Source organism: Bubalus kerabau, chromosome 10 (genome assembly GCF_029407905.1).
Source record: "Bubalus kerabau isolate K-KA32 ecotype Philippines breed swamp buffalo chromosome 10, PCC_UOA_SB_1v2, whole genome shotgun sequence".
NCBI lineage: Eukaryota > Metazoa > Chordata > Mammalia > Artiodactyla > Bovidae > Bubalus > Bubalus kerabau.
In genome coordinates this window covers 16,891,584-16,917,915 of record NC_073633.1, presented here as the reverse complement: position 1 = coordinate 16,917,915, position 26,332 = coordinate 16,891,584, and the positions used below count along the sequence as shown (strand labels likewise).

Genomic DNA, 26,332 nt, shown 5'->3' with positions numbered 1-26,332 from the left:
TATTATAGAATTTTGATTTTTGTTTCTAAGATTGGTTTACTCACTTTCATCCCCTCCCCAACACATACTGATTAATGTAACCTTGGTTTACAAAAGGATTATCAGCTATACTTCAATTAAAAAAAAAATTGATCTAATTTAGAGTTGATATTTGTGACTTTGATTTGTATGATTTAATTTTTTTAGGCTTTTAATTTTTCCATGAGTTTTAAAGTCAAGGAAATTCAAAACTGTTGGAATTAGTCGCTGTTAATTTAGGAAGTTTGTTCAGACACCACTAAGTGCTTGGTACATAGACTTGAATGATCGTCTAGTGGGGAAGAGAAAAGCTCTGAGCACAGTTGATAGGGTTATGATAGAGGTGGATTTATCATAGTATCTAGATCTGTATTTTATATACACACACACAGATATATATATAACATTTATATACATATGTTATATATATATATAAAACATATATAACATATCTAATATACCATTAAAACGGCAATTCCATCCAGATTTTAAATGATTTTTAAAATTTTCCATAATAATTTCTTACTTTAAAGATTCTAAAACCATTTTATACCTATAATTAAATCATAGTGTGTTTTCATTGAAAAGAAATTTTTCAGGACATCCTCATTTATCACTTGGATTAAATTATTCCTTTTACAAGTGGTGTAACTGATATTTTGAATATTGATGAATTCATAAGCTACCTGATTCCTACCCTTCATTTTTATCTATTGCTGATGTTGCTCATATAATTTTTTAAAAGTCTGCCTTTTCTCAAAGACATTTAAAATATTTCTGATAGTTTCTCTTTTTCTTTCTAAATGAGATCTCATTTCTTTTTTCTGTTTTGTACATTATACTTCTAAGAGACATCTTTTGGTATATTTCATTAATATAGTTTTGTTTTTCTTTTTATTTTTGTGGTTTGGTTTTAATTATTTAATTTAAAATTTGCCTTTAGATTTAGTCCTTTAAAAGGAATACTACTATCTTTAAAAGTTCTCATTTTTTAGAAGAGTCTGTCATTTTTTTTCCTTGAGACTACTAATATGATTTTGGTGTAATCATACCCATCATTGGAAATAAACTTAAATGTCTTTAATGGGCACAGTGGATCCTGTTAGTAAGAGGTAGTAATTCTTATATATCCTTACATAGTCTGTATAAAATGATAAGACAGTAAGTTTCCATAAGATGTACTGTATGTCTTATTATCACACCATATACATACAGTGAACTTTTTTAAGGGACATGATTTTCTTGAACTTCTTTGCGATTTTATTCCTACCTAATATTCAGTCATTACTAATAGCTTCTTGTTCTGTTGGGTTTACCTATAATAACATATAATAGATACAGTTTATCTTTTATTATAGTTAGTTTTCTTCTTAGGTAATTAAAACTCTTTATATGCCTTTAAGAATAATCTAAAGTAGGATAGGTTTGCTCCTCAGAGGCTTCTTCTGTTGTTTTTAGCATTGCTTTTACCCAGCTGCTGCTACCTTTTTTTCCATTTGTTAGTATTTATTTGTTTGTGCTGGGCCCCAGCTGTAGCACGTAGTATCTAGTATCTAGCATGTAGTTGCAGCATGTGGGATCTTGTTCCCCAATCCAGGATCAAACCTGGGCCCACTGCATTGAGACCATGGAGTCCCAGTCCCAGCAGCAGGGAAGTCCCTGCTGCTCCCTTTTAAATGCCCAAACACACTACGCTAGCACCCAAATTAGGTCCACCTCCTCATAGTCACCCAGTCTAATCATTTCTTCCTATTCTCCAGCTTCTTCAATTTTCTTTCTCATAAATGAGGCCCTGAATCTACTTTGCTAACCTGATAAATCCTTTCATAATAATGTGAGAGCTTGTCCTGGTTGACTTATATTATTTGCGTTTTTTAAGAGGAAAGTTCTATAGTAATATGTTAATCCAAGCAATGATATTAATAACTCTCCTGTCTGAAACAGTATCGATTTGGTGGGCCTTTTACCCATTCTCATATTATCTCATATGTTTGCTATTTATCTTCATGAATAGTCATAAAATTTGTTTGAGTTACTTTGGAGTTTGATGTCAAGTTTAGCAAAATTTAAATGTGTTTCACTTTTTTCTCTCCAAAATATATCCTTGAATATGTATTTGGCTATTACATTTTTAACTATTATAGTAAGAAAAGCATCACTAGTATGAATATTTGTTGATTATATATCAAACCCTTATGGAGGAAGACTGTTAAAATAAGTTAAAATGAGTTAAGAAGTTATTGGTCATAATTTGTTTAGCTTGTAACCAGTATGATCATCTATATGTGTTTGAGTTTTTCTTTTCTTTTCAAAAACAGCTATAATGGATTTCCAGTTCTTAGGAACACTTTATTTGAGAGACCTGAAGGATTTCTACAAACACGAAAGAGCAAATTGCCTTCAAAATCAAGTAGTCCTAGTAGCCCTTCTCCCATGTTCAGAAGAACAAAACAGGTGCTTTGATGATTTTGTATTCTTCATGTAACCACGCAGTAGAACAAAAATAAATATGACACTCTTCCTCCCGTATAGTACTACCCCACATCATGCTCCCTGAAGCATTGTGAAGGAAATGTAGAATAATCTGACTTCAAAAAATTAACCAGTTCTCTTGTCCTTGAACTTTATTTTACATATTGTATAATACAGATTAAAGCAGAGGCTTGAATATTTGTTAATTATAGACAGATGTTAGGGAAACATTATAAAAGCATGTGAGTTACACTTGTTCAGCCTTCGGTTAAATAAGGATATTTTAAGTATGTAAATTTATTAATAAGATCCTTGCATTTTTTTCCAGGAAATTAAATCAGCCCATAAAATTGCCAAGAGATATTCTTCCATTCCTCAGATGTGGTCTAGGTGTCTGCTGCGTCACTGTTATGGACTCTGGTTTATTTGTCTCCCAGCTTATGTGAAAGTATGCCATTCAAAAGTCAGGGCTCTGAAAACAGCATATGATGTACTTAAAAAAATGCAGTCAAAGAAGATGGATCCACCTGATGAGGTAACAGTTATCCTTATTATTTTGTTCAAGATGTATGTACATAGATATTTTGCTGCTGTACACTCTCAAAACGTCTGTGTTCCAGGTGTGCTACCGCATTCTTATGCAGCTCTGCGGACAGTATGATCAGCCAGTGCTTGCAGTTCGAGTGCTTTTTGAAATGCAGAAAGCTGGTATTGACCCAAATGCTATTACTTACGGCTATTATAATAAGGTAATTACTTTGACTTAAATATAACTTTTGTCATTTTACAACCTTAGTTTAATGGCAGAAATAAATGATGCAGGGGTTTTGTGGTATTTATTTTAGAGTATCTAAAATATACTTTGTAAATTGAAAATAAGATTTTTTGTTCTATTTTGGGTTGTACAGTGTGTTTATTCTTTAGATTAACTCTAGAGCTAATGAATGTTCATTTATAAAAATTATTTCACTAATTATTTTATTTTGTTGACTGAATAGGCTGTTTTGGAAAGTACTTGGCCTTCAAGGAGTCGTAGTGGATATTTTCTTTGGACAAAAGTGAGAAATGTTGTTTTAGGAGTAGCACAGTTCAAAAGAGCTTTAAAGAAGCATGCGAATTTATCTCAAACAGCTCTCTCAGGTAATCACAGGTTTTTAAGGGATGTGTATGTTGTACTTTTGCTTTAAAATTAATTGACTAGTTATAATGTACACTATTTGGAAATTTCAGTGTTTCAAAATAATGTTTTCTAGTTTTTATTGTCATTAAGCAAATTCTAATATTATTATTACCGTTTAAAAAGTACCAAATTTTACTTTTTTTTCTTGTAACTGTTATCAACCTTTGGTGGTCTTGTTTTAGTGTTCATTAGTAATTCATGATAGGCTTCTTTGCTATAGTTGTATTTTGCTAATTATGAGACAGTCTTCATGATCAGTGTTAGTAGATTGTTAGCTTAAACAACAAACTAGTATGTATTTTTGGTTATCTCCCTGAGTAGTAAAATGCTGTCAAATTGTGTTCTTAAGCAGATGGCAGTGACCTGGATGCTGTTAGCCATGGCAGCATGGATAGTGGTCATGGGACACAGGCTGTGGAGCAGGCGCCGTTTAATATGGGTTCAATCAAAGTGTATGCTTCCGATGATAGATCTAGTACAGGTTTGTGTGTGCTTATGTATACATTTATTGCAATCCATTTTAAGAACTAAGTTTGCTAACCTGTCTTTTTTAGATTTTAATTTTCAATGATATATTTAATTGTCTTTTTAAATTTTATATGGTAAGCATTTGACAGTATATTTAATAACTATGCAATTTTATGCATTCTCTACTTGAGTCAAAATGAAAGGTTAAGAGAGTTTATTTGAGTTTTTAGCCCATGATAATCCAATTAACTCTGAATAGCACAGAGGTCTCTTTATCATATCCTATTCTTAGGATAAGTTCTTTGTATTAGGAGCATGTTATGAGAGGTTTTTTTTATGTTATTAGGGTTTGAAAGAAAGAAACTTAGATCCCTAATCTGAGTTAATAGTACCATATCAGCATCAGTTTCCAAGATTCAACAGTGTTCCATGTTTCATGCAAGATATTATCATTGGGGGAAGCTGGGTAAAGGGTACAGAAGAACTCTTCCTACTGTATTATTTTTGCAACTTCTTGTGAGTTTTGGTCTATATTAAAAATCACAATAAAAAATTTAAACATATTTAAAACTTACAGCATTCTAGCACTGAAGATAGCATTACTTTCATTAAAAGATTTGTATGTAAGCTTCCTGTAAGTGTTATGAAAACTAACACACATAAAAAATATATTATTTGAATAATTCTGCCCTTTTCATTTGTACATTATAAAAAATTAGACATGATTTTTGAATATAGTGTAAGAGCTTCATATTAATGAGCAGAAACTTTAAACTTAAAAATCCAAGCATTAATAATAAAACATGAAGACTTTATGGCTCTGCAAATTTTAACATTATTTTGGTTTATCTCTTTTTACGTGTACTTTTGAGAGTAATAAATATAAGCTGTGTACATTGAAATGTCATTTTCATAGTTCTTCCTTGGCTGGCTTTGTTTCTTGTTCGTGCGATTGTGAATTTAATCAGAGTTGTAGTGGTCATCCTCAGGCATTATCTCTTAAAAATGAAGAGCTCCGTCTTTTAACTAATGGCCTTTAAAAAGGATATCTGCAGTGAAGAACCTAATGAAACCTTGAATTTTATCAAGATTATATTTGCATTTTTTAATTCGTTGTTTCTTTGGAAATAGAGCTGAAACTTTGATTAGAAAAAAATACAAACTCAAAATTATAAAAAAGATATTAAGGTAAACCCCTAATGATAGTACAGTTTCTTTAAGCAGTTCTTTGCAAGTTTATAAAATCATTTTATGTGTGGCCTCTCATATAACAGCCTTTTACATTATACCTCTGGGAACTTGAGAGTCAAAGAGAAAGGTTAAGTGGTTTACTTAAAATCATGTCTCCTAAGATCAAGAACTAGGATTCAAAACCTTATGTTTTGATGCCACTCTAGTGAGCACAATTTGCTGAAAGTTATAGAGTGCCTCTTTAATAGAAGTGTATTAGAAGTTTTCTTATATTGTTGCAACATTTGCTTAATAAATTTAACACTAGATTTTTTCCTCATTCCCATGTATTTGCACTCATGCGCAGTTCAGTAATTATTCAGTTGCATTTTCAGAGAACTAATTACGTATCAACAAGTTTAAACAGGCCCATTTTTTGGTTAGATCTTTTAGACATTTGGCTTCAGTGATCTGTGTGGGTGTTCTGTTAAGAGTTCCCTACAAATTTTTCTTCTCCACTGCTTAGTTGGATCTCAGACCTTCACCTAGAAAGGTCATGGACTTGAATAAAGAATGTTTGGTTTGTCTGTGTCTTTTGGAGCCCAGATAGTAGTGTAAACACACATAGTTACTTTTGACTACAATGTGAAGACAAAAAGAAATGTGATCATTTTGTGATCATTCCTTTCTTACATTAATAGAGATGAGGAAGAGCTAACAAAATAATGCTTTCAATTGGAAGTTAGCCAGAAAACTTTCTATGAGTAAACCTAAATACCAATGTGTATCTTCTAATCCAGTTTCTCTTATTAAAGAATTTTATGATAAACAACATAGGGTTTTTTCCTTTTCCAGGTGGCCAGTCTGACCTTGGATATAATTCGTTATCTAAGGATGAAGTTAGAAGAGGGGATACATCCACTGAGGACATTCAAGAAGAAAAAGATAAGAAAGGGAGTGATTCTAGTTCCTGTAGGTTCTAAGATGATATGGTATAAAATTGTGAAATTACATTAATAGAAAATTCAAGTCACTTTGTGTCAAAGTACTAATTTTGTTTTTTACTTTCCCATGGAAACTCCTCTTTCCTCACATTATAAGCCCTCTCCACCACCTAATATTCCAGCATGTAAATACCTTATTTGTGAAGTGTGTGGTCTCAGTGGCAAAACACTCTCCAATCAAATACTATTCTTATAGTAGAAATACATATTTCTTCAAACAGTGGCTTTTTCCTGGGGCTTAATAATATTTTTACTTAATGCTTTTATTAATGGACTGTGATTTACATTTTTCTCACTTACCTCTCCCCATCAAAAGCAGTGTTTCGTAACTAAAGAATAAATATAAAAGGCATGCATTGTATGTGTGGACCTCATGCATGACCAATATTTAGCTGTTTGATACACACCTTGATGACTCAAATGACATGACTTATTTCTGATTGACAAATAGATACAGAGGTGTTCAATATTTTCTTATCACTTTTTTTGGGGTGGGGCTATTTAGAACTAAAAGCCACTTCTCCTTATGGCTCCATTGATGTGTGTGCTATGCTATGCTAAGTCACTTCAGTCGTGTCCGACTCTGTGCGACCCCATAGACGGCAGCCCACCAGGCTCCCCCGTCCCTGGGATTCTCCAGGCAAGAACACTGGAGTGGGCTGCCATTTCCTTCTCCAATGCATGAAAGTGAAAAGTGAAAGTGAAGTCGCTCAGTTGTGTCCGACTCTTAGCGACCCCATGGATTGCAGCCTAACAGGCTCCTCCGTCCATGGGATTTTCCAGGCAAGAGTACTGGAGTGGGGTGCCATTGCCTTCTCCGATTGATGTGTATAGATTACATCTAAACAAATTGCATTTTAATCTTTACAGTGTCAGAGTGTGAGAGTGCAAAGGGAAGTGCCGACTGTCTTCCTAAGCTCGGTTATCAAAGTTCTTCCAGTATAGTTCGCCTCAATGGTACAAGTAACAGTGCTGATAAAATATCAGGAGAAAGCACAGGTAAGTTGAATAGTATCCTCCTGTTCTGTGCAGAATAACTTGTGTCTGTATTTCTAGTGACTATTTTTTTAAAGTCTTAATTCTCCAAGGTTTTTTTTTTGTTTTTTTTTTTAAATATTTGTGCCGCCTCTCAACGGTACAGTTTAGTAGTTTAAATTCTGTTTTATAATACAGTTTGTTCAAGCTTTATTATAACAAAGTAAGGGTACATACTTACAAGCCACGAGCCATCTTTTGAGTTTAGAATGTGGGAAGTTTTGGGGAGGGGAAATGGGAAGCAAGTAAGATGATCAGTTCTGAGGGTACTATACCTCTCCCCAGTTTTTAAATGAGTTCCTTAGTCTTTGTATTATTCTTGGTTTTCAGAGGCAAAAGGACAGTTCTTCAGATAGTTTAGATAAGAATACGTAATATTTTTTTCTTTCCAAAGCACTTCATATATAGTATTTTGTATTTATTATTATAGCAGTGCTTATATTAGTGAGAGAGGAAATATTAGCACTCTTTCAAAGATGAGAAAACTCAGGCATGAGTTTTCTATTGGCCAAACTATTGGCATGTCACATAAGTTATCAATTAGTTAATGGAAAAATCATTTTAGGATCCTGGATATATTTGGTCTCACAAACTTAGGGAACAAAACAGACCTAAGATTCAGTGTTTCTCGTGTTTCAGTCTGATTTCATAATTATTTTATTTTTGTATTAGCTCAATTCTGCATCATTTTAACTTAAACAGTTATTGAAGGACCTGTGCTGTGAAGGCTGAGCTATCTCTGTAAGCGGCCCTGCTGCTGTGATGTTTGTTTTTCTGCAGCATAAGTAGATATGCCTCTCGTTCAGGGGTAAGCAAACTGTGGCCCATGGGCCAGAGTGGGCCTGCAGCCTGGTTTTTGTACAGGTCCACAAGCAAAGAATGGTTTTTCACACTTTTAAATGGTAAAAAAATCAAGAGGATTACTATTGATTTTGTGACACATGAAAGTTAAATGAATCACAGTTCAGTGTTCATAAACAAAGGCTGACTGGCGCACAGCCAGCTCATTTGCTCCTGTATTGTCTATGGCTGCTTTGGTACTGTGTCAGCAGAGCTGAGGAGTCGCCACAGAGACTGTATGGCCTGCAGAGGGTAAAATATTTACTGTCTGGCCCTTGACAGAAAAAGTGTGCAGACCCCTGCTGCAGCTATTAAAAAAAAAAAAAGTGTTAAATGATCTATAAGTGTCTTTCTTCACATTTCTTTGTTAGATAATTGTTATAACTTAAAGATTAAAAATTGTTTCATTGGTATCATATAATTGCTTCACAACCATTTAATTCTTCCTAATCATTGTCTAATTTTGATTCTTAATAACTGGCTTTTGGTAATCTTTGCTTTCTTGTTCTTTTATTCCTTTCTGTTCATGCTCGCGGTTTTCTTAGATCTATTTTTATGAACTTTCTGTTTTCACATGATTGTCAACGAACCTGTGTTTCTGACATTTTGTCAGTCATCAGCATCCGACTCAGCATATGGCTTTTGATTTTGCCCTCTGTGCTGAACAAGTCACTTTTTCAAAGCCTGTGATAGGTTTCCTAGGTGTGAACTGGAGTTGTTAGTTTATCCTTAAGATTTTTGACTTGAAAACTTTCCTGTTAAGTACTTGGGGTTTATCACTCCTACCAAAGACTGTATGTGGGACTTATAGGAATACTTAACTTTTCTGCATCTTTTGTCTTGTATACCAGTACTCCTAGGGTTCAAAACACCTTTCAGGTTTCTTTATGTTTTGCAGTGCAGTATGTGTATATTTTATTTATATCATTACATAAATAAATGACAGCTTCCAAAAGATGTGGGAATGGAATAACCAAAAACATGTTTTAATGTTTATCTTGGGAATTTTAACATTTTAAAAATAACTTTCTTTGTCTTTGGCTATGCTAGGTCTTCGTTGCTGGGTGGGTTTTTCTCTAGTTGCGGTGTGCAGGCTTCTCATTGCAGTGGCTTCTCTTGTTGCAGAGCACAGGCTTAGTGCACGCGGACTTCAGCAGTCACGCTCCTGGTCTAGAACACAGGCTTTGTAGTTGCGGCACTTAGGCTTAGTTGCTCCGCAGTGTGTGAAATCTTGCAGGACTGAGATCAAACCCAAGTCTCCTCCATTGGTAGGCAGTTTCTGTACCACTGAGCCACCAGGGAAGCCCAGGAATTTTAACATTTTGATAAATGCATATTGAATTACTGAGAGTTCAAGCACAAAAAAATTTACTCTGAAGTGAAACATACTCTAAACTTGAAAACATACTTTGAAATATGTTTTTAGGCCTCATTCTGCCTTAAGTGTGTTTTAGCTTTTTATCTTTAGCCACTACATTGAGCTATAACGTGTCATATGTAATATATTATGCTGAGCTATATTCTGGGTTGGTCTGTTGGCTGCAGTTGTTTCCCAGAAGACAGTATTCATTCAGCGGTATTTTTTTTTTTTTTTTTTTTGCACACCTATTACCTGCTACCATATGCCAGGTGCTACCTAGGATATAGTAAAGAATAAAAAATAAACATGGTCCCAGACTTCATAGAGAAACACATGGGAGGGATGAGAAAACTTTAATCAAATAATCAAGTAAATGTGAAAACACCCTGATATTAAATACTGTCAAGAAGGGTGCGAGCATGTAATAGACTAGCCTGGATTTAGGGGACATGGGTCAAGAAAGCTTCCTTGGTAATATGGTTTTTGAGCTTACATCTGAAGAACGAATAGAAAATAAATGAGGGTATGGGCTTCCCAGGTGAGTTACTGGTAAAGAATCTGCCTACTGGTGTAGGAGACACAGTAGACACAAGTTCACTTCCTGGGTTGGGAACATGCCCTGGAGGAGGAAATGGCAACCCATTCCAGTATTCTTGCCTGAACGATCCCATAAACAGAGGAGTCTGGTGGGCTAGAGTCCATGGGCTCACAAAGAGTTGGACACGACTGAGCACCTGAGCACACAGGAGTTCTGAAGGAGAAATCGAAATGGAGCATTCCAAGCAATGGGAAGCAATGTGTCAAGACTGTATAGTAGGAAGGGATTATAGCTTGTTCACAGATCTAAAGAAGGGCAACCCCTGGGCTAGAGCAGCATCCAGCCTAGTCTGGTAGAATTTAGCATGTATATCAACTTAGAATCAGATAAACTATTCTGTAAATGGCCAAACAGTAAATATTTTTGCTTTACAGGCCACATACAGTCTCTCTTGCCTGTTCTATTTTTTAAATTTATTATTATTTTTGGCTGTGCTGGGTTTTGCTGAAGTGCACTGAGTCTTCCTTGCTGTGCACAAGCTTCCTGTATGTGACAAGTGGGGGTTTTGCTCTCATTGCAGTGCGTAGGCTTCTTGTGGTGGTGGCTTCTTTCATTGCAGAGCACAGGCTGCAGGGCACATGAGCCTCAGTGGTTGCAGCTCCCGGGCTCTAGAGCACAGGCTCGGTAGTTGTAGCACACACGCTTACTTGCTCTGTGGCATATGGGATCTTTGCAGACCAGGAATCAAACCTGTGTCCCATGCATTGGCAGGTGGATTCTTAACCACCACACCACTGGGAAATCCAGTTGCCTGTTCTTTATGTGTGTGATGTGTACAACTCTTAAAATGTTAATACCATTTGAGACTGCATAAAAACAGTCCACAGACTGGTTGGCTCAGTGGTGCAGTTTGCCAACCCCTGGTATAACTGGATAACCAGCTTTATTTGTCTTTAGGCCATTTGCATAGTTCTTACTTTGTGAAGGAACCCTTGCTCTTCTATTAAAATGCAGTCCTTGAGTTTTATCTTTGGCTTATAAGATTCCTCCAAGTCTTTAATAATATATAAACTGTCCAGTAGAAAGTTTCCCAGAATATTAGAAGAAAGTGTATTCTTGGTTTCTTATATTCTTAATCATAAGCTGATATAGGAAAAAAAGAATATACTTTACCTCTCTATTATACTGTTTTCCTTGTTAATGCTATTAATATATGTTTATTAACAGTATTAGTTTGTAGGCTTTTAAGGTCTCTAGTAGTCCCTTTTATCTCCTATCCTGTTACCTGAATGCATCATATGACAGGAAAAAAGGCCCATTTTTCGTAATTGCCTGGTATAGAGAGCTAATTCTGTTGTATAAAACATGTAAAAAGAGTAGCTGACAATACTATACCTGACTAATGCTTTAGGAGACTCCCACATAATAAGGACAATTAAAGTGATCAAAAGTCTTGATTTCTGCTTCTGGTTAAAAGCAGCGAACAGTGTTTCTGAATAGAAAGTGGCTGTTCACATTCAAGTATTATAAACTTGAATCAATATTTAAAGAAAAAGTAAAATTATTTAGCCACATCTATGGTCATGAGGATTTAGAGTTTTAAAAATAAGTTTTATTTATAAAGCTCACATAGCTGTCTTTGGTTTGGCTTAGTGTTTTTGGTTTTATTTTTATTTTTATAGGCAGAAGACTCAGAATCTTAAGGTTATCTAGCACAACCACAATTGTATAACCATTGTTATTTAATCAGTTCGGTGAAATGGACATAAATTCATTATTATTGTTGTTATTATAAATGTACCAAGGGTAAATATTAGTCTTATAAATTTTAAAAAGTAGTGCATCCTTATATCTCAGAGTGTACCCTTCATATTTGATTTGAATCCCAGTTAGGGCTTCCCTTGTAGGTCAGCTGGTAAAGAATCTGCCTGCAGTGTAGGAGACCCAGGTTCGATTCCTGGGTTGGGAAGATCCCTTGGAGAAGGCAATGGCAACCCACTCCAGTATCCTTGCCTGGAAAATCTCATGGACAGAGGAGCCTGATGGGCTGCAGTCCATGGGGTTGCAAAGAGTTGGGCACGACTGAGTGACTAACACTTACTCACTTACTTACTTCTGTCACTTAAAGGCTAGGTAACTTTGGGCTAGGTAATTAATCTCCGAGTATAAGCTTTTCCTCCACCCATAAGGATGTTGGAATGATTATGGTAGATAATGTAAATAAAGTGCCTAGTATAGCATCTGTGAAATAGCAGGTACTTGATAAATTCTTGCTGTTATCATTTTTATTACTGGTATCTTAAATATTTAAGACAACTTATATTTGCATATTACATTTTTCATGGCTAAAAGCACTTTTCTTGTTTTTTAGAAAGCACATCTGAGCCGCTCTTAATATCATCTTTTGAGGATGCAAATGAAACAGGAAACATTCAAAGTAGATGCTTCAGGAAAAGACATAAAAGTGACAATGAGCCTGATTTGCAGCAGCAAATGTCCTGGGCAAATCGAAACCGCAATCTTAGTGGAGGAGTACTGATGGGACTTATGCTCAATAGAATTAACCAGGAAGCAAACCCTGGAAACATGGTTGAAAAATTAGGAGCTGATGCAAAAATTCTTTCAAATGTAATCTCAAAAAGCACAAGACCAAATAGTCTTAATATTGGAAAACCATCTTTAAGATCAAAGAGAGACAGTGTAGAAAAGGAATCGAGTGATGATGATATACCTTTTGATGGTTCTAATTGTCTGGCAGATAAAGTGGATTCTCCTGTTATTTTTGACTTAGAAGACTTAGACAATGAAACAGATATTTCAAAAGCGAGGTACATTGTTCCACAAAATCCCAAGAGGAGTCAACGCTTGAACAGCAGCTTTTCAATAAAACCTTTTGAAAAAACTGATGTTGCCACAGGATTTGATCCTCTCTCACTTTTGGTTGCTGAGACTGAACAGCAGCAAAAAGAGGAGGAGGAAGAGGAGGAGGATGACAGCAAAAGTGTTTCAACACCATCTGCTAGGCGGGATTTAGCTGAAGAAATTGAGATGTATATGAATAACATGAGCAGTCCGTTGACAAGTCGAACACCGAGCATTGATTTACAACGGGCCTGTGATGATAAAGTCACCACTAAGAAAAGTCCACCGTTGGTCAAGGCATGCAGAAGATCTAGCCTGCCTCCTAATTCTCCCAGACCAGTGAGACTTACCAAATCCAAAAGTTACTCAAAAAATGAGGACAGGCCAAGGGATAGACTCTGGTCTTCTCCAGCCTTCTCACCTACCTGTCCATTTAGGGAAGAATCTCAAGATGCATTAACCCATTCATCACCTTCATTTAATTTAGACACACTACTAGTACCTAAACTAGATGTTCTAAGAAACAGTATGTTCACTGCTGGAAAAGGAGTTGCCGAGAAAGCAAGCAAATGGTATTCAAGATTCACCATGTACACCACATCATCAAAGGTAGGTTTATTAGTATTTTCTACGTTTCCTTTTACCCTCCTCTACCACCAGAAGTCCCTTACTTGCAAAGATGTGTTTTTACCATTCTCCTAAAATACAGCTTTACAGAAAGGACTCTTGGATGCATAAGGTTTGTAAGTATCAGAATTTGAACTTGAATAACAACTTCAAAAGGAAAGAATTCACCAACTAAGTTTATATTTGTAGTTCAATTTTGAAAGAAAGTGATTTGTAGCTGGAATAAAAGTGCTTACTGAGCTTCATTATTTATTGCCTTCAAAAATTACCAGCTAGGCATAGGATTTTTCTTCCTGGTTAGAATGGAGTACCTTGTGATACACCCACATACCTCCCAAAGCAAAAAGCTAGATGAAATATAGAAGTGAAGTCAAAGTCACATCCAACTCTCTGCGACCCCATGGACTATGCAGTTTATGGAATTCTCCAGGCCAGAATACTGGAGTAGGTACCCTTAAGTACTTGCTTAAAGTCATCAGAGAACTGCTAAAACAACAAAAAATAGATGGGCGAGACTCTAGAGAGGAGAATTGCAGAGATGAGCTGAAGTCCTATAGCTACTTTTTCCATGAGGGTATTTGCTTATTCTGAGCACAGAGTAAAAGGTTGTGAATTCAGGCTTTGTCTTATCAGAGGACTGTGGAGAGGTGAGGGGGCCAGCAGGACTTTGGGGATCTTGTGGAAATGGAGAGACAAAAATATTTGTCCCTTTGACAAATTTGAGAGTCCTCAGATACACAAGTTTTTTTTCTTTCAAGATATTTTCCAAATAATGCATGAAACAGGAGTATGAAAAGGTAAGCAAGAAGTCTCTGATAAAGTTCTCAGCAATTTTATGGTGCTGGGAATACAATAATTTAACTGCTGGGAGCTGAGGGGAATGGAGGCAGGGAATCTTTGGTACACACACCAGGCCCTTAGTTCAAATTCTTGCAGAGCTATGCCTTAGGAACACGAGCAAACCAAAGGTAGACTGCACTTGACCAAAACTGCAACCTGTGCTGGACTCAGCTCAGTCTGTGATTAGATCAAACCAATCAGCCTTTGCTTTAACAGGAAAAAGTGTGTCCTTTCCAGAGGAACAGAACATTAACTGGAGTTACAGTTTTTTCTAGGTAGTTTTTATATTCTAAAATTAAATTACAAATAGCTATACTGGCAGACTTCCCTGGTGATCCAGTGGTTCTGCCTTCCAATGTAGGGGACATGGGTTCCATTCCTGGTTGAGAAACTAAGATCCCCCATGCCACAGAGCAGCTTAGCCCGGTGTTGTAAGTAGAGTCTACATACTCTAGATCTGCGCTGCACAGCACGAGAAGCCCCGCGCCATAATGAAGACCCAGTGCAGCCAAAAGGAAAAACAGCCATACTGAGAGACAAGGCCCATAACTAAAAACAGGAAAAACAGATGGTGGAGGAAATACACCTTCAGGTGATCTAAATATTTGAATTAGCAAGATACTTGGAAGTAATTGCATTATGTCCAAGAAAATAGAGGAAAGGGTTAAAAAAAAAAAAAGCTAGAAAGATGGAAAATTTCCCCAGATAATCATCTATTGAACCAGTGTAAATTCTAGAAGTGAAAAAGATGTGAAATTAAGAATACAGTTGTTGGATTTAACAGCAGACAAAACACAGGAGAAGAAAGATTAGTGAACTTGATGGGAGTTAGTAGAAAATATCCACACGGAAGTATAGACAGAACAAAAATGGGGGGGGGGGGAAATATTGGAAAGAATATGCAGTTTAGTGGAACTGCCTAACACTGATGTAATTGAGTTCCAGAAGAAGAAAGAACGGGGTAGAAAGAAAATTTTAAAAGCTAATTGCCGCAAATTTTCCAAAAGTGATTAAAGATGTCAACTCACATATTTAGAAGATACGTGAATGTCAGGCAGAATAAGTGCCAAAATAGGCATCTAATGTTAGACGAAAATGAAATACAAAGAAAATCTTAAAAGGAGCCAAAGAAAAGATATATATTACCTTCAAAAGAGCAACAATACGTTTCCGGGGCGACTTGTACTGAAGGAAGATTCCAAATGGGTCGCAGCCGCAGCCGCTCCCCACAGAGGGAGCTTAGGCGGTCCCGGGCCACATCCCGGGAAAGAGAACGCAGGCGCCGAGAAGGGTCGCGGTCCTGGGAGCGAGATCGGAGAAGCCGCTCTCAGACCACACAGAAGGCGTTCCAGGTCCCCAAGACGACAGAGATCCACATTTCCGTCCCCTTCTCAACTCAAAGAAGAGCTGAGGAGGAGAAAGAAATAAAGAGCAAAGAACGTCAGATAACTGAGGAAGACAGAGGGCACAACAGAGAGAGGAATAGAAATGATGACGTTAATGGGATTTGCCTCCACGAAAGGGAAAAAGGTGGATGGCCCTGTAAATGCCTATGCATAAATGTGTCTCAGAAGAGAAAGTATAGGCAGTACATGAATCGAAAAGGTGGATTCAACAGACCTTTGGGTTTCATTGCATGAGAGCTGAAGTGTTGAAGAATGATCTTTTTTCCCTCATCTTGATCAGAACAGTGGATTTTGTATTTAATATGCATCAAAAACAGGATCACAGTCCTTCCTCCTTGTAAAGTAAGAAAATTTTATTTATTATGTATGTAGTTCACTTACCCTGCCTCAAGAAAAAAAATTAAATATTACATTTTTTTCCTTTAGGAAATATTTGGGGTAGTCTTCAACTCCATTTTTTTGTCCTTATTCCTATGGAAACTGTATATGTGTTTTTCTTGGATGCTCTTTATGACCTAAAAACACATAAAAGTAATTTGGAAGTAAGTTTCTCAAAGCATTAATTTCTTTAAAAAAAAAAAAAAAAGCAACAATAAGAAAGCTGACAGTTGTCTTCTGAATAGAAAGTGATGTCAAAAGATGCTGGAAAAACATCTTGATCAGAGTACTGAAAGAAAATGCTGCAGACGTGTTTTTCTGTACCCAGCAAAAATATTCTTTAAAAATTTGAGTGAAAATTTTAGTTCCACTGTGGTAACATAAGGCCACTAAAACTCATCCCTCAACTTATAACTAAAAACTCCAGACAAAATACAAAACAGCAACTATCTAAGGATTCTGAAAAAAGCAACAGATTGTGGAGAAAATTTCCCATTTTCTTTCTCATGCATCTTTGCCCCAAGAGCAGGTCCCTATCACAGCATGGCCTGGCATCCTGGCAGCTAAAACTTCAGGAGAATCCCCGTATTTCCTGGAGAGAGGAACCAGGGAATGGGGTCTCTGGGCAGGAGAGTATGAGGGGAAGCTGTGAGAGAAGGATTCCTGATTCTGTGTATGGCCCACACAAGTATCCGCCTCACCCTTGAGCTTACACGTGCATGGCATACTTGCAGACCAGCATGGAGGACAAGGCTTAGAGAATTAAACTGAGTATTAAATCACCACCTACAAAAATCAAAACACAAATTACAAGCTGAACATAACTCAGTTGACTGTCTGCTAAAACAATAGCACAACATTCTCCAAGAGATTGTAACAGTACCCAGACTACACAGTAACTTTCATGGGATCCAGGAATAATAACCTGGATTGCTATGGAAAAGAATAAAATGTGAACAAATAAAAGAGAATAAAATGTAATCTTCTGGTGATATCATCCTGGACCAGGATTTGCAGGGAAGAAAATTAGCAATAAAGGCTTAAAGTTAACAGTTACCTAACAGGTATCTGCTTTGATCTAAGAAATGCTGCTGTAAAAATTGATCTCCAGCTCATGTTTGTCCAAATTAGGATGACCTTGTAAAATTGATTGGTTTTATTTTTCCCCTAGAAGTTATAATGTTGATTAATTGATCATCTGAGTAATTAGGCATTTCCTCTGCCTTAGAAGTGACCTTTTAAATTTAAATATGAAGGAAATTAAGCTTACAATTATGTCCTTAGGATCAAAGTTCTGACCGTACCAGTCTTTCTTCAGTGGGAGCCCAGGATTCTGAATCTACCTCTTTAACAGATGAAGATGTCTGCCATGAGTTGGAAGGAGCCACTTCTCAGGAGAGCAGCGCCACTTCAGGGACTAAGGGAGTTGATTTCAGCAGAACAAGCCTGGAAGGCTCTGCCTCCTTAGAAGGTTTGTCCAAACCCTTCTGTCGTCCTGCATTTGATACGTGGTACCTTTACTTTTCCTCCTTTATATTTTTAATTTTGTAAAAGATTTGCATGGCTCAACGCAACAGAGAACCAAGGCGCTTGGAGAGAGCTCTGGCTTCCACCCTCATCCCTTTGGCTTGTTTTCTCCTTGTCCCTCGAGGCAGCCATTTTTGTTCATTTTTGATTTATCCTTTCGTTGTTGCTTTGTTAAAAAATATGTACTTCTTTAAAAGCATGTGTGTTGTGTTTGCGTGTTCTTCATACCTCCTTGTCTTCTTACTCAAAAGGTAAAATAACTGTTAAACAATTAACTGTTACTTGCTTTTTTCACTTAACACCGTGTTCTGAAGAACATTTCATACCATCACATAGCATTATCCCCCTCTCATTTTTAAGGTTGCACTGTTCATCATGTGTGACTGTATTAGCTTATTTTAACCACTTCCCTGTTGATGGACTTTAAATGCTCAGTCTTTAACTGTTATGAATAATGCTGTGATGCACATATGCCATATTATATTTTTGCCAAGGTAGCTTTAGAAGATGCTTCCAAGTTCTTCCTGGAAGTGATATTGCCAAGTTCCTTCCTCAGGGGTATACAATTTTGTATTCCCACAGGTAGTGTAGACGAATACCTATTTCCCAGCAGCCTTGTGAAGAAAATATGTTTAGCACACTTTTGGATTTTTGCCATCTGATAGGTGAAGAGTGTATTTCAGTTAATATTCACTTATATTTATTTTATAAATTAAATTGCATATCTGTTTGTACATTCAGGAACTCTTTCTGTGAACTGTCTTTTGCCTACATTTAACTTTAACTTGTTGGTCTCCCCACCACCTTTTTTTTTTTTTTTTTTAAGTTTTAATAGCTCTTTTTTATGTTAGGGAATTAATCCTTTGCCTTTTATATCAATGGCAGATGCTTTTTCCAACTGTGTTAAATTTCGGGGTCTTCTTCCCCCTCATAAACGTTTTCAATTTTGTATCAGTTTTTGCCCTGTTACTTCTGGGTTTTGAGTCTTTGGAAAAGATTCTGCCTTCCCCTAGGTTCAACACTACTTTCTTCAATACTTCTCTCGTTCCCTTTTTAACATTTTCTGGTATCAGCAGACTTTTTCTATAAAGGGCCATATTGTAAATAGTTTAAGTTTTGTGGGATATATATATATATATTTAACAGTGCTTTTAAAATGTAAAAATCATTCTTATGATCATACAAAAGTAGATTTGACTCCTGATTTAGATATTTAATCCATTTGAAATTTATCCTGGTATATGATGTGAGGAATGAACGCATTATAACGTTTTTTAAGTTTGCACCTTTACTATTTTAAAAAGCTTTTATTGTGGAAGTATTCAAGCAATCACAAAAGTAGAAGGAATAGCACAACAAACTCCCACGTATCCTTCATGCAACTTCAACACTTACCAACAAATGGCCAGTCTTGTTTTATCTTGTCCCCTCTGTCTTCTGCTGCCAACATTTTTTCCTGCCCCACTGAATTATGTTAAAGTAAGTCCCAAACAATATATAATTTTATTCATAAATACTTCAGCGTGTATTTCTAAAACATAAGGACTTTAATGTTATCTTTTTAAACTTTTTATTAAAGTTACTTCGTTTATTTAAGAAATGTATTATTTACTCTGTTATACATGTACTGTGTGCATTTTTATGTATGTAAATATTGTCCATGTCACAAATTGAGAACAACTGAATAACCAGTATCAGGTTAAGATAACAGTTCAATAACAGCACCCAGATCCCCCTCTCATGCCCACATCCACTCACCACTCCCTGCACAGGTGAGCATTATCTTAACACTATAGCCAGCCATTTTTCAACATTTTTATGGAGTCATACAGTATGTAAGTGAAAGTGAAAGTCACTTAGTCCTGTCCAGCTCTTTGCAACCCCATGGACTATATGCAGTCCATGGAATTCTCCAGGCCAGAATACTGGGGCGGGTAGCCTTACCCTTCTCCAGGGGAACTTTCCAGCCCAGAGATTGAACCCAGGTCTCCCGCATTGCAGGCGGATTCTTTACCAGCTGAGCCACAAGGGAAGGAAGCCCTTTAGACCTTAGAGGATAGCTCAGTTAGTAAAGAATCTGCCTGCAGCATAGGAGACCTGGGTTCAATCCTGGGTTGGAAAAGTCCCCTGGAGAAGGGAAAGGCTACCCAGTCCAGTATCCTGGCCTGGAGAATTCCATGGACTGTATAGTCTATGAGGTCACAGAGTTGGACATGACTGAGCAACTTTCACTTTTCACAGTATGTATCTTTTGTGAAACATTCATTTTTTAAAACAAAATTGTAATATCATCATATTCCTTAATGTGTCAAGGTTTATTACATAATATATAAAATATATACATAGTTTAAACTTTCACAACTATCTCATAAAACTCTTTATAGATGGTTCAAGTTGAGACCCAGACAGGGTCTATTTGTTGCATTATTTGATGTCTGTTAACTCCCTCTCCTCTTCATTCCCTGTGTTTTCCCCCACTTGTCATATAATCAGGTGATTAGCTCCCCCCTCTTATTTTTTTCTAACATCCAAGAAGAGTTTATTGAACTAAATAAGATAACCTCATATCCTGATTCACTTTGCTAAAAAGAATATTCTGTGCTGTAGATTGATTAGATACAAAAGGTAGACTGCCAGCGTAAATGATTGAATTAGTCAAGGCTAATAGAGAGCAATTTTGAACTAGCTTTAGCAGAGGGAGGTGAAATTACAGAAGGTTGTTGGAAGACCATCAGGAAAGAATTGCAGATAACTATTTCTAAGCATCTAGGATGATATGAGGCTTCAGCTCTCTCTGCATCTCTGTGAGGCAGGGGCTTCTGCTAACGAAGGTCTAGAGCTTTTTTTCCTCTTGTGATTTATTTGCTGAAGCAGTTGGATCATTAGTCTGGATTATGCTGATTGCATCCCCATGGTGGTATTTCATGTTCTCCTGTCCTCTCTGTTTCTTGGAACCACTAGTTTATACCTTTACTTTGTTTTAATACCTTTATATTTATAAAAACACCAGTGTTCATTCATAAAATGTAGTAACTACAGAGAAAAAAGTATAGATTACCTCCAGTTTTCCTAACTAGATATAGCCACTGTCAGCAATCGACTTGACCACAGAACTAGTCTCACTTTTTGTTGTTGTCTTTTTAATACCTACTCACATCTCTTTGCTGTTGAGAATATACTTGGAAACTCTTGCCTAGTGCTTAAGAGCAAGATTACTCTTAGAGATTTTAAAGAGTCTTATAAAGCAGAAATAAGATCAGCTGTTTTATACTTTTTAAACCTTAGAACTAAACACTTTCTTGTATCTTAAACATGTAAGAATAGAAACAGAAAAATAGTAATTACAAACAACCAGTATGCTTTCTAGCCTGTACATACAACGTGCTTAATAAGTGAGTAATGAAAATAAGTGAGTAATGAATTAAAACACATTTCCTTAGGTGTATATGCAAAAGACAAATGCACACTTGAAAAACATTTCTCATTATGTATGTGTTTTTTCTTAAATTTTAAATAGGACAGTTTGATATTTTACCAGAGAATTTATGAGAGTGAGAGATTCTCACATCCTTTCTTATTAATTTTAATGGTTTTGCTGTTTGTTTTTTAATAATGAACAGGATCCTTATCCAAGTTTGCCTTACCTGGGAAATCAGAGGTGGCATCTTCCTGCAACACGAGTAATACAAATATCTTCCAGAACTATGCAATGGAGGTACAATTTTAATCAAAAGAATATCTTCATGTGTTACTTAATAAAATTTCTTAAATATTGATAGTCTCTGGTAGAGTGATAAATATATAGCATCTGAAAATTTCAGAATGTATATTACACCTGAATAAACTTAAAATGTCTATGACTTTTTCTGTTTAGAAAAGTTCCATACTTTGATAGCACTTTTATTTTCAGCATTTATATTTGACCTTTGTTTTATGTATGTCCTTTTTCAATAGTTATTTCGCTTCTTAAACACTTTTAAGTAGTTTCACTGTAGGCACACTTTTTGGATGAGGATACTGGGAGTGGTTTTGGCATTTGTGTCCACTTTTTCTGTCATGTTTTTCATTCTTTGTATCAGTCTAATATATATATCTGCTGGATATGCTGCTATATCCCATTTTCTTACAGTGAAAAGGTTTTACTTTTATACTTTAAAATTTTCCCCTAATTTTTGTGCAAAAATTGCTTCCAAATACATTTGTGAGTGTTGCTATTTCACACTAATTTGCATAAATTTGGAAAATAAATTTGCATGTAGTTGGAAATAAATGATGAACACAAATGTTGCAATTTAAAGAGTTTCTGATGGCTTCAGGAATTCTATATTTTATTAATGTAATTACAACAGTATTTACATTTCTCTCTAGCAATGCTTCTTAAACTGTCTGTAATGAAAGATCAGGGGTTTTTTGGTTGTTGATGTTTTTAATTTCCAATCTGTCATGGCTGATACTCTTGTAAAATCTGTTGATCACCAACTTAGCTGTTTCAGGCATGACCAGTTAACTTTATAGGTCCCCAGATCCTCTTCTCAGTTTCTTTACTTAGCTCATCACAAACCAGTAAGAGTTTGGACCACCTCTTCTCTGGTGACCACACTTTGAGTAGCACAGATCTATAACATGGAATTACCAGTACCTATTTTGTGTATTAACAAATGAATGCTTGGGTTTAGTTTTCCATTAATAAAATTGTGTGTTTGTTTGTGTGTGTGCTATGCTAAGTCTCCTGTTGTGTCCAACTGTTTGCAACCCTGTAGACTGTAGCCCTCCAGACTCCTCTGTCCATGGGGTTCTCTAGGCAAGAATACTGAAGTGGGTTGCCATGCCCTCCTCCTCCAGGGGATCTTCCCAACCCAGGGACTGACATCTCTTATGTCTCCTGCATTGGTAGGCAGGTTCTTTACCACTAGTACCACCTGGGAAGCCAAATAAAATCATGGCACTTTTTATAGTACATAATTATAATGGTATGGAGAAGGCAATGGCAACCCACTCCAGTACTCTTGCCTGGAAAATCCCACGGATGGAGGAGCCTGGTGGGCTGCCGTCTCTGGGGTCTCACAGAGTCAGACACGACTGAAGTGACTTAGCAGCAGCAGGATAATGGTAAAGATGCTCACTTAAATGCAAGTTTCCCTTCCAGGCAAAAATTTTGGAATAAACTTAGCTGAAATAGGTAGTGTATTATATAATGTACTGATGATAATCCATTTTTTTGTTTGCAACTTCTAAATCATTCTGAATTTTAGTTTTCCAGTAGACTTGTTAATTGAAATAATTTTATGCACTCACTAGCTTACTTTGTAAAGTGCGGATTTCTCCCATAGGTCCTTATCTCAAGCTGCTCTCGGTGTAAAACCTGCGATTGTCTGGTCCACGATGAGGAAATCATGGCTGGCTGGACAGCAGATGACTCAAATCTCAATACTACCTGCCCGTTTTGTGGCAATCTTTTCTTGCCCTTTCTGAATATAGAGATAAGAGATTTAAGACGACCTGGAAGGTAATGATTTACGTTTTGTTTTTTTTCCTTCTTGTTTAAGGATCATGTTTCCTAGATTGTCTCTTTTCTCAAAAAGCTCCTTTCTTTCACATTACAGATACTTTTTGAAGTCAAGCCCGTCTACAGAAAATATACATTTTCCATCCTCCTTTTCAAGTCAGACAAGGCAGTCTTGCATCTCAACATCAACCTCTGGTCTTGACACATCTCTTCTCTCTGTTCACGGGAGTTTTGATCTGAATAGGTAATTATGATTGTGTGGAACTATATGTTAACAACATATATATTTTCATTTATGATAGAAAAATTAGCTGACCATTTTAAGATTTAAATCTCTCTATATAATAGATTTATTATCTTAAATTCTTATTCCTAATTAAAATAATATTGAAATTTTCTAATAATCTAAATATTTCAACAGTTAATAGTTTATGCTTTATGGGTTTCTCTGGTGGTCCAGTGGTTAAGAATCTGCCTACCAATGCAGGGGACACGGGTTTGATCCCTGATGCGGAAAGATCCCACATGCCACAGGGCAGCTAAGCCCGTGCACTACCGCTGCTGAGCCCCGCAGTCAGAGCCCGTGCTCCACAACGAGAGAAGCCACCGCAGTGCGAAGCCTATGCCCCACAACAAAGAGTAGCCCCACTCAGCACAGCTAGAGAGCCCACGCACGGCAACAAAGACCCAGTGTAGCCATAAGTAAATAAATGATTTTAAAAACAGTTGATACCTCAAGAATCCCCAGAGCTTAAGCTGTATAATTCACATATTGATAATGTTTACTATTTTAAAGGTAAAAATTCTGTAGAAACTTGAAGTTTATAATGAACATCTTTCTCTTCTCTCTCTCTCTTGAGGAATTAAGTCAGTACTAACATATTTCTACTTTGTAGTATTTAATTTTCTACTTAGGAATATTTAATAATCTAAGAAAATATTTGGAGCTGTTAGATGAACTGTCAAAATCAAACTAAGAATTATACAAGTAAATCTGTGCTTAGAACAAAGGCTAGTATCATCTGCATTTTGGAGAAGTGCCAAATGCAGCAGATAGGGCAGGGCAGCAGAAGTCACACTGGAAACTGCACGTGCAGAAGAAAATGCATACATGGTACTGGCGGGCTGGTGTGGCCCACCGGCCTGCTCTGATCCTGACTGCTTAGACTACAGGACCGCGAGTCTGGGGGTGTGCGTTCTTTCATCACAGGTCTGCTGTGGCCCTTTCTTTGGCTGTCTCCCACTGGTTCTGACTCCTGGAGGAATAGGTGCCTGTTGTTTCTGCTTTGTATCCCTGGGCCTGCTGTGGTTTCTCAGTATAAGTTGTCGACTAAATGTTTTGAACAAATGAATGACTTATATTTAAAGTTTACTGGATAAAAAGGAAATTTAACATGACTAGGCTACTTTAAACTGTGTCCTTTTTCCCAAGACAAAGCCAGATTACATCTTTCCTTTGTTTCACTTTGCTACCTGCAGCTCTGATTCTAAAGAGAACATGGTCAGATGAAATAAAATAAATCTAGAGAATGATATGTTTTTTTTTTCCTTTTTTAACGCCCAAGCAAATCTAAGCCGCTGGAAAATACATGTGCCCGAAGTATTCAGATCCCTGCTGATAGATCAAAAGCAGCTATGTCAAAATGTCCGTTATTTCCAATGGCCAGGAGTGTTAGTACTTATGGCACCTTGGATCAGGAAGACACTGGCGGGCAGAAGCTCGTTCCTACAGGCAGCCTGCCGACCACCTTACAGGGCGCTGCGGTACGTATTTCAGTGTTTTTTTACAGTTTGGATATTGATAATTTGCATTTGATTTTGTTCCCCTTGTACTAAACAGCCTCATAAGCTTCAATTTTATTAAGAAGGGTAACTTGTTATATTATACAATTACATTTCTAATTATGTAGAAGTCATTGACAGGCATGTAAAAGAATGATTTAGTATCATCATCTTGTATTTGCTGTTTACAGTTTTTATTTACTCAACAGGATTCTTTAGGATTAGAATGGCACCTCCCAAGTCCAGATCCTATCACTGTTCCATATCTTAGTCCACTAGTGGTGTGGAAGGAACTTGAAAGCTTATTGGAAAATGAAGGTGATCGTGCAATAACAGTGGCAGACTTTGTGGACCATCATCCAATTGTTTTTTGGAACCTGGTGTGGTATTTTAGACGTCTTGACTTACCCAGTAATTTACCTGGATTGATTCTTTCTTCTGAGCATTGTAACAAGTATTCAAAGGTACGAGAAGAAGGATTAAATTCAGTGCTGCTATCACCACTGTGATGTTTGTATATTCCTAATGAGAAAAAAGTAATTTTATGCTAAATATTTTTAATAACCATCCAAATCAATAAAATTGTTGTAAATAATTTCTCTTCTTGCAGTTCAGCAGTAAGACAGTCGTGTTTTTTGGACTTCTTATAAAAGTTTACACAAAATGGGCTTGGCTTTTTGTTATAGCCTCAAGAATAAACTGTAAATGACTCTTATAAGATGACTTTGTGAGTTGGCCCCACTCATGCCTCATACCTCCTTCAAGAACAAGCCTAACGCTTTAGGAGGACGGCTGTAATTCACATTGCAGTCATGTGCCAGCTACCGTCCTCTTCATTCCTCTAAATTTTCATTTAACATTTAGGTGGTTTGTTGTATGTTCACTTGGATTTTTTATATTTTTTTTCCTTTTTCATTATGCTGTCACTGCCACTAAAGGGCAAGGTGTCTCAGTGTAGGAGCTTTGTGTTCTCTCTCCTTGTACTTCACATCTGTGATTGTGCATGTGTTTGGATTGTCAGTGAAGGAGTGACTGAGAGGTTAACTCAGAGTATCTGTGCTAGGGTCTTGAAATGTTGGAGAATGGGGCTTCTGGATTTATCTTTCTGTGGAGCCTCAGTTGAAAGCTGGTCAAGACTAACTTTTCATGATCTTAGTACTTTGTTAAATCTGAGACTTTAGGGACCACTGACTTCTCAACTCAGGTCATCTCCCTTCAGTAGGTTATAAAATGCATACAAACCAATGGTTTTTCTGTTCTTTTCTCTTTTGCACCCATACATCCTAAAAAATATTTTTAAGGATCTTTATAAAATATTT

The 26,332-nt window shown here is 36.5% G+C and overlaps 1 protein-coding gene and 1 pseudogene across 5 annotated transcripts in view; both read left to right on the top strand.

Annotated features, from left to right (window-relative positions):
* The window catches only part of DENND4A (DENN domain containing 4A), a 118,880-nt gene that overhangs the window by 84,427 nt on the left and 8,121 nt on the right, over positions 1–26,332 (top strand). For 3 of the 5 annotated variants that reach the window (XM_055536733.1, XM_055536732.1, XM_055536736.1), the window contains 14 exons: positions 2,337–2,472; positions 2,819–3,025; positions 3,111–3,239; positions 3,489–3,630; positions 4,020–4,151; positions 6,164–6,280; positions 7,183–7,311; positions 12,457–13,556; positions 17,483–17,669; positions 21,346–21,440; positions 23,056–23,231; positions 23,329–23,475; positions 24,797–24,995; positions 25,223–25,477. In XM_055536733.1, the coding sequence (XP_055392708.1) occupies positions 2,337–2,472; positions 2,819–3,025; positions 3,111–3,239; positions 3,489–3,630; positions 4,020–4,151; positions 6,164–6,280; positions 7,183–7,311; positions 12,457–13,556; positions 17,483–17,669; positions 21,346–21,440; positions 23,056–23,231; positions 23,329–23,475; positions 24,797–24,995; positions 25,223–25,477 (3,151 nt within the window). The remainder of the gene's footprint in view (positions 1–2,336; positions 2,473–2,818; positions 3,026–3,110; positions 3,240–3,488; positions 3,631–4,019; positions 4,152–6,163; positions 6,281–7,182; positions 7,312–12,456; positions 13,557–17,482; positions 17,670–21,345; positions 21,441–23,055; positions 23,232–23,328; positions 23,476–24,796; positions 24,996–25,222; positions 25,478–26,332) is intronic. The other 2 variants (XM_055536735.1, XM_055536737.1) reach the window with 1 other exon arrangement.
* On the top strand, positions 13,609–17,459 carry LOC129620910 (U4/U6.U5 small nuclear ribonucleoprotein 27 kDa protein-like; annotated as a pseudogene).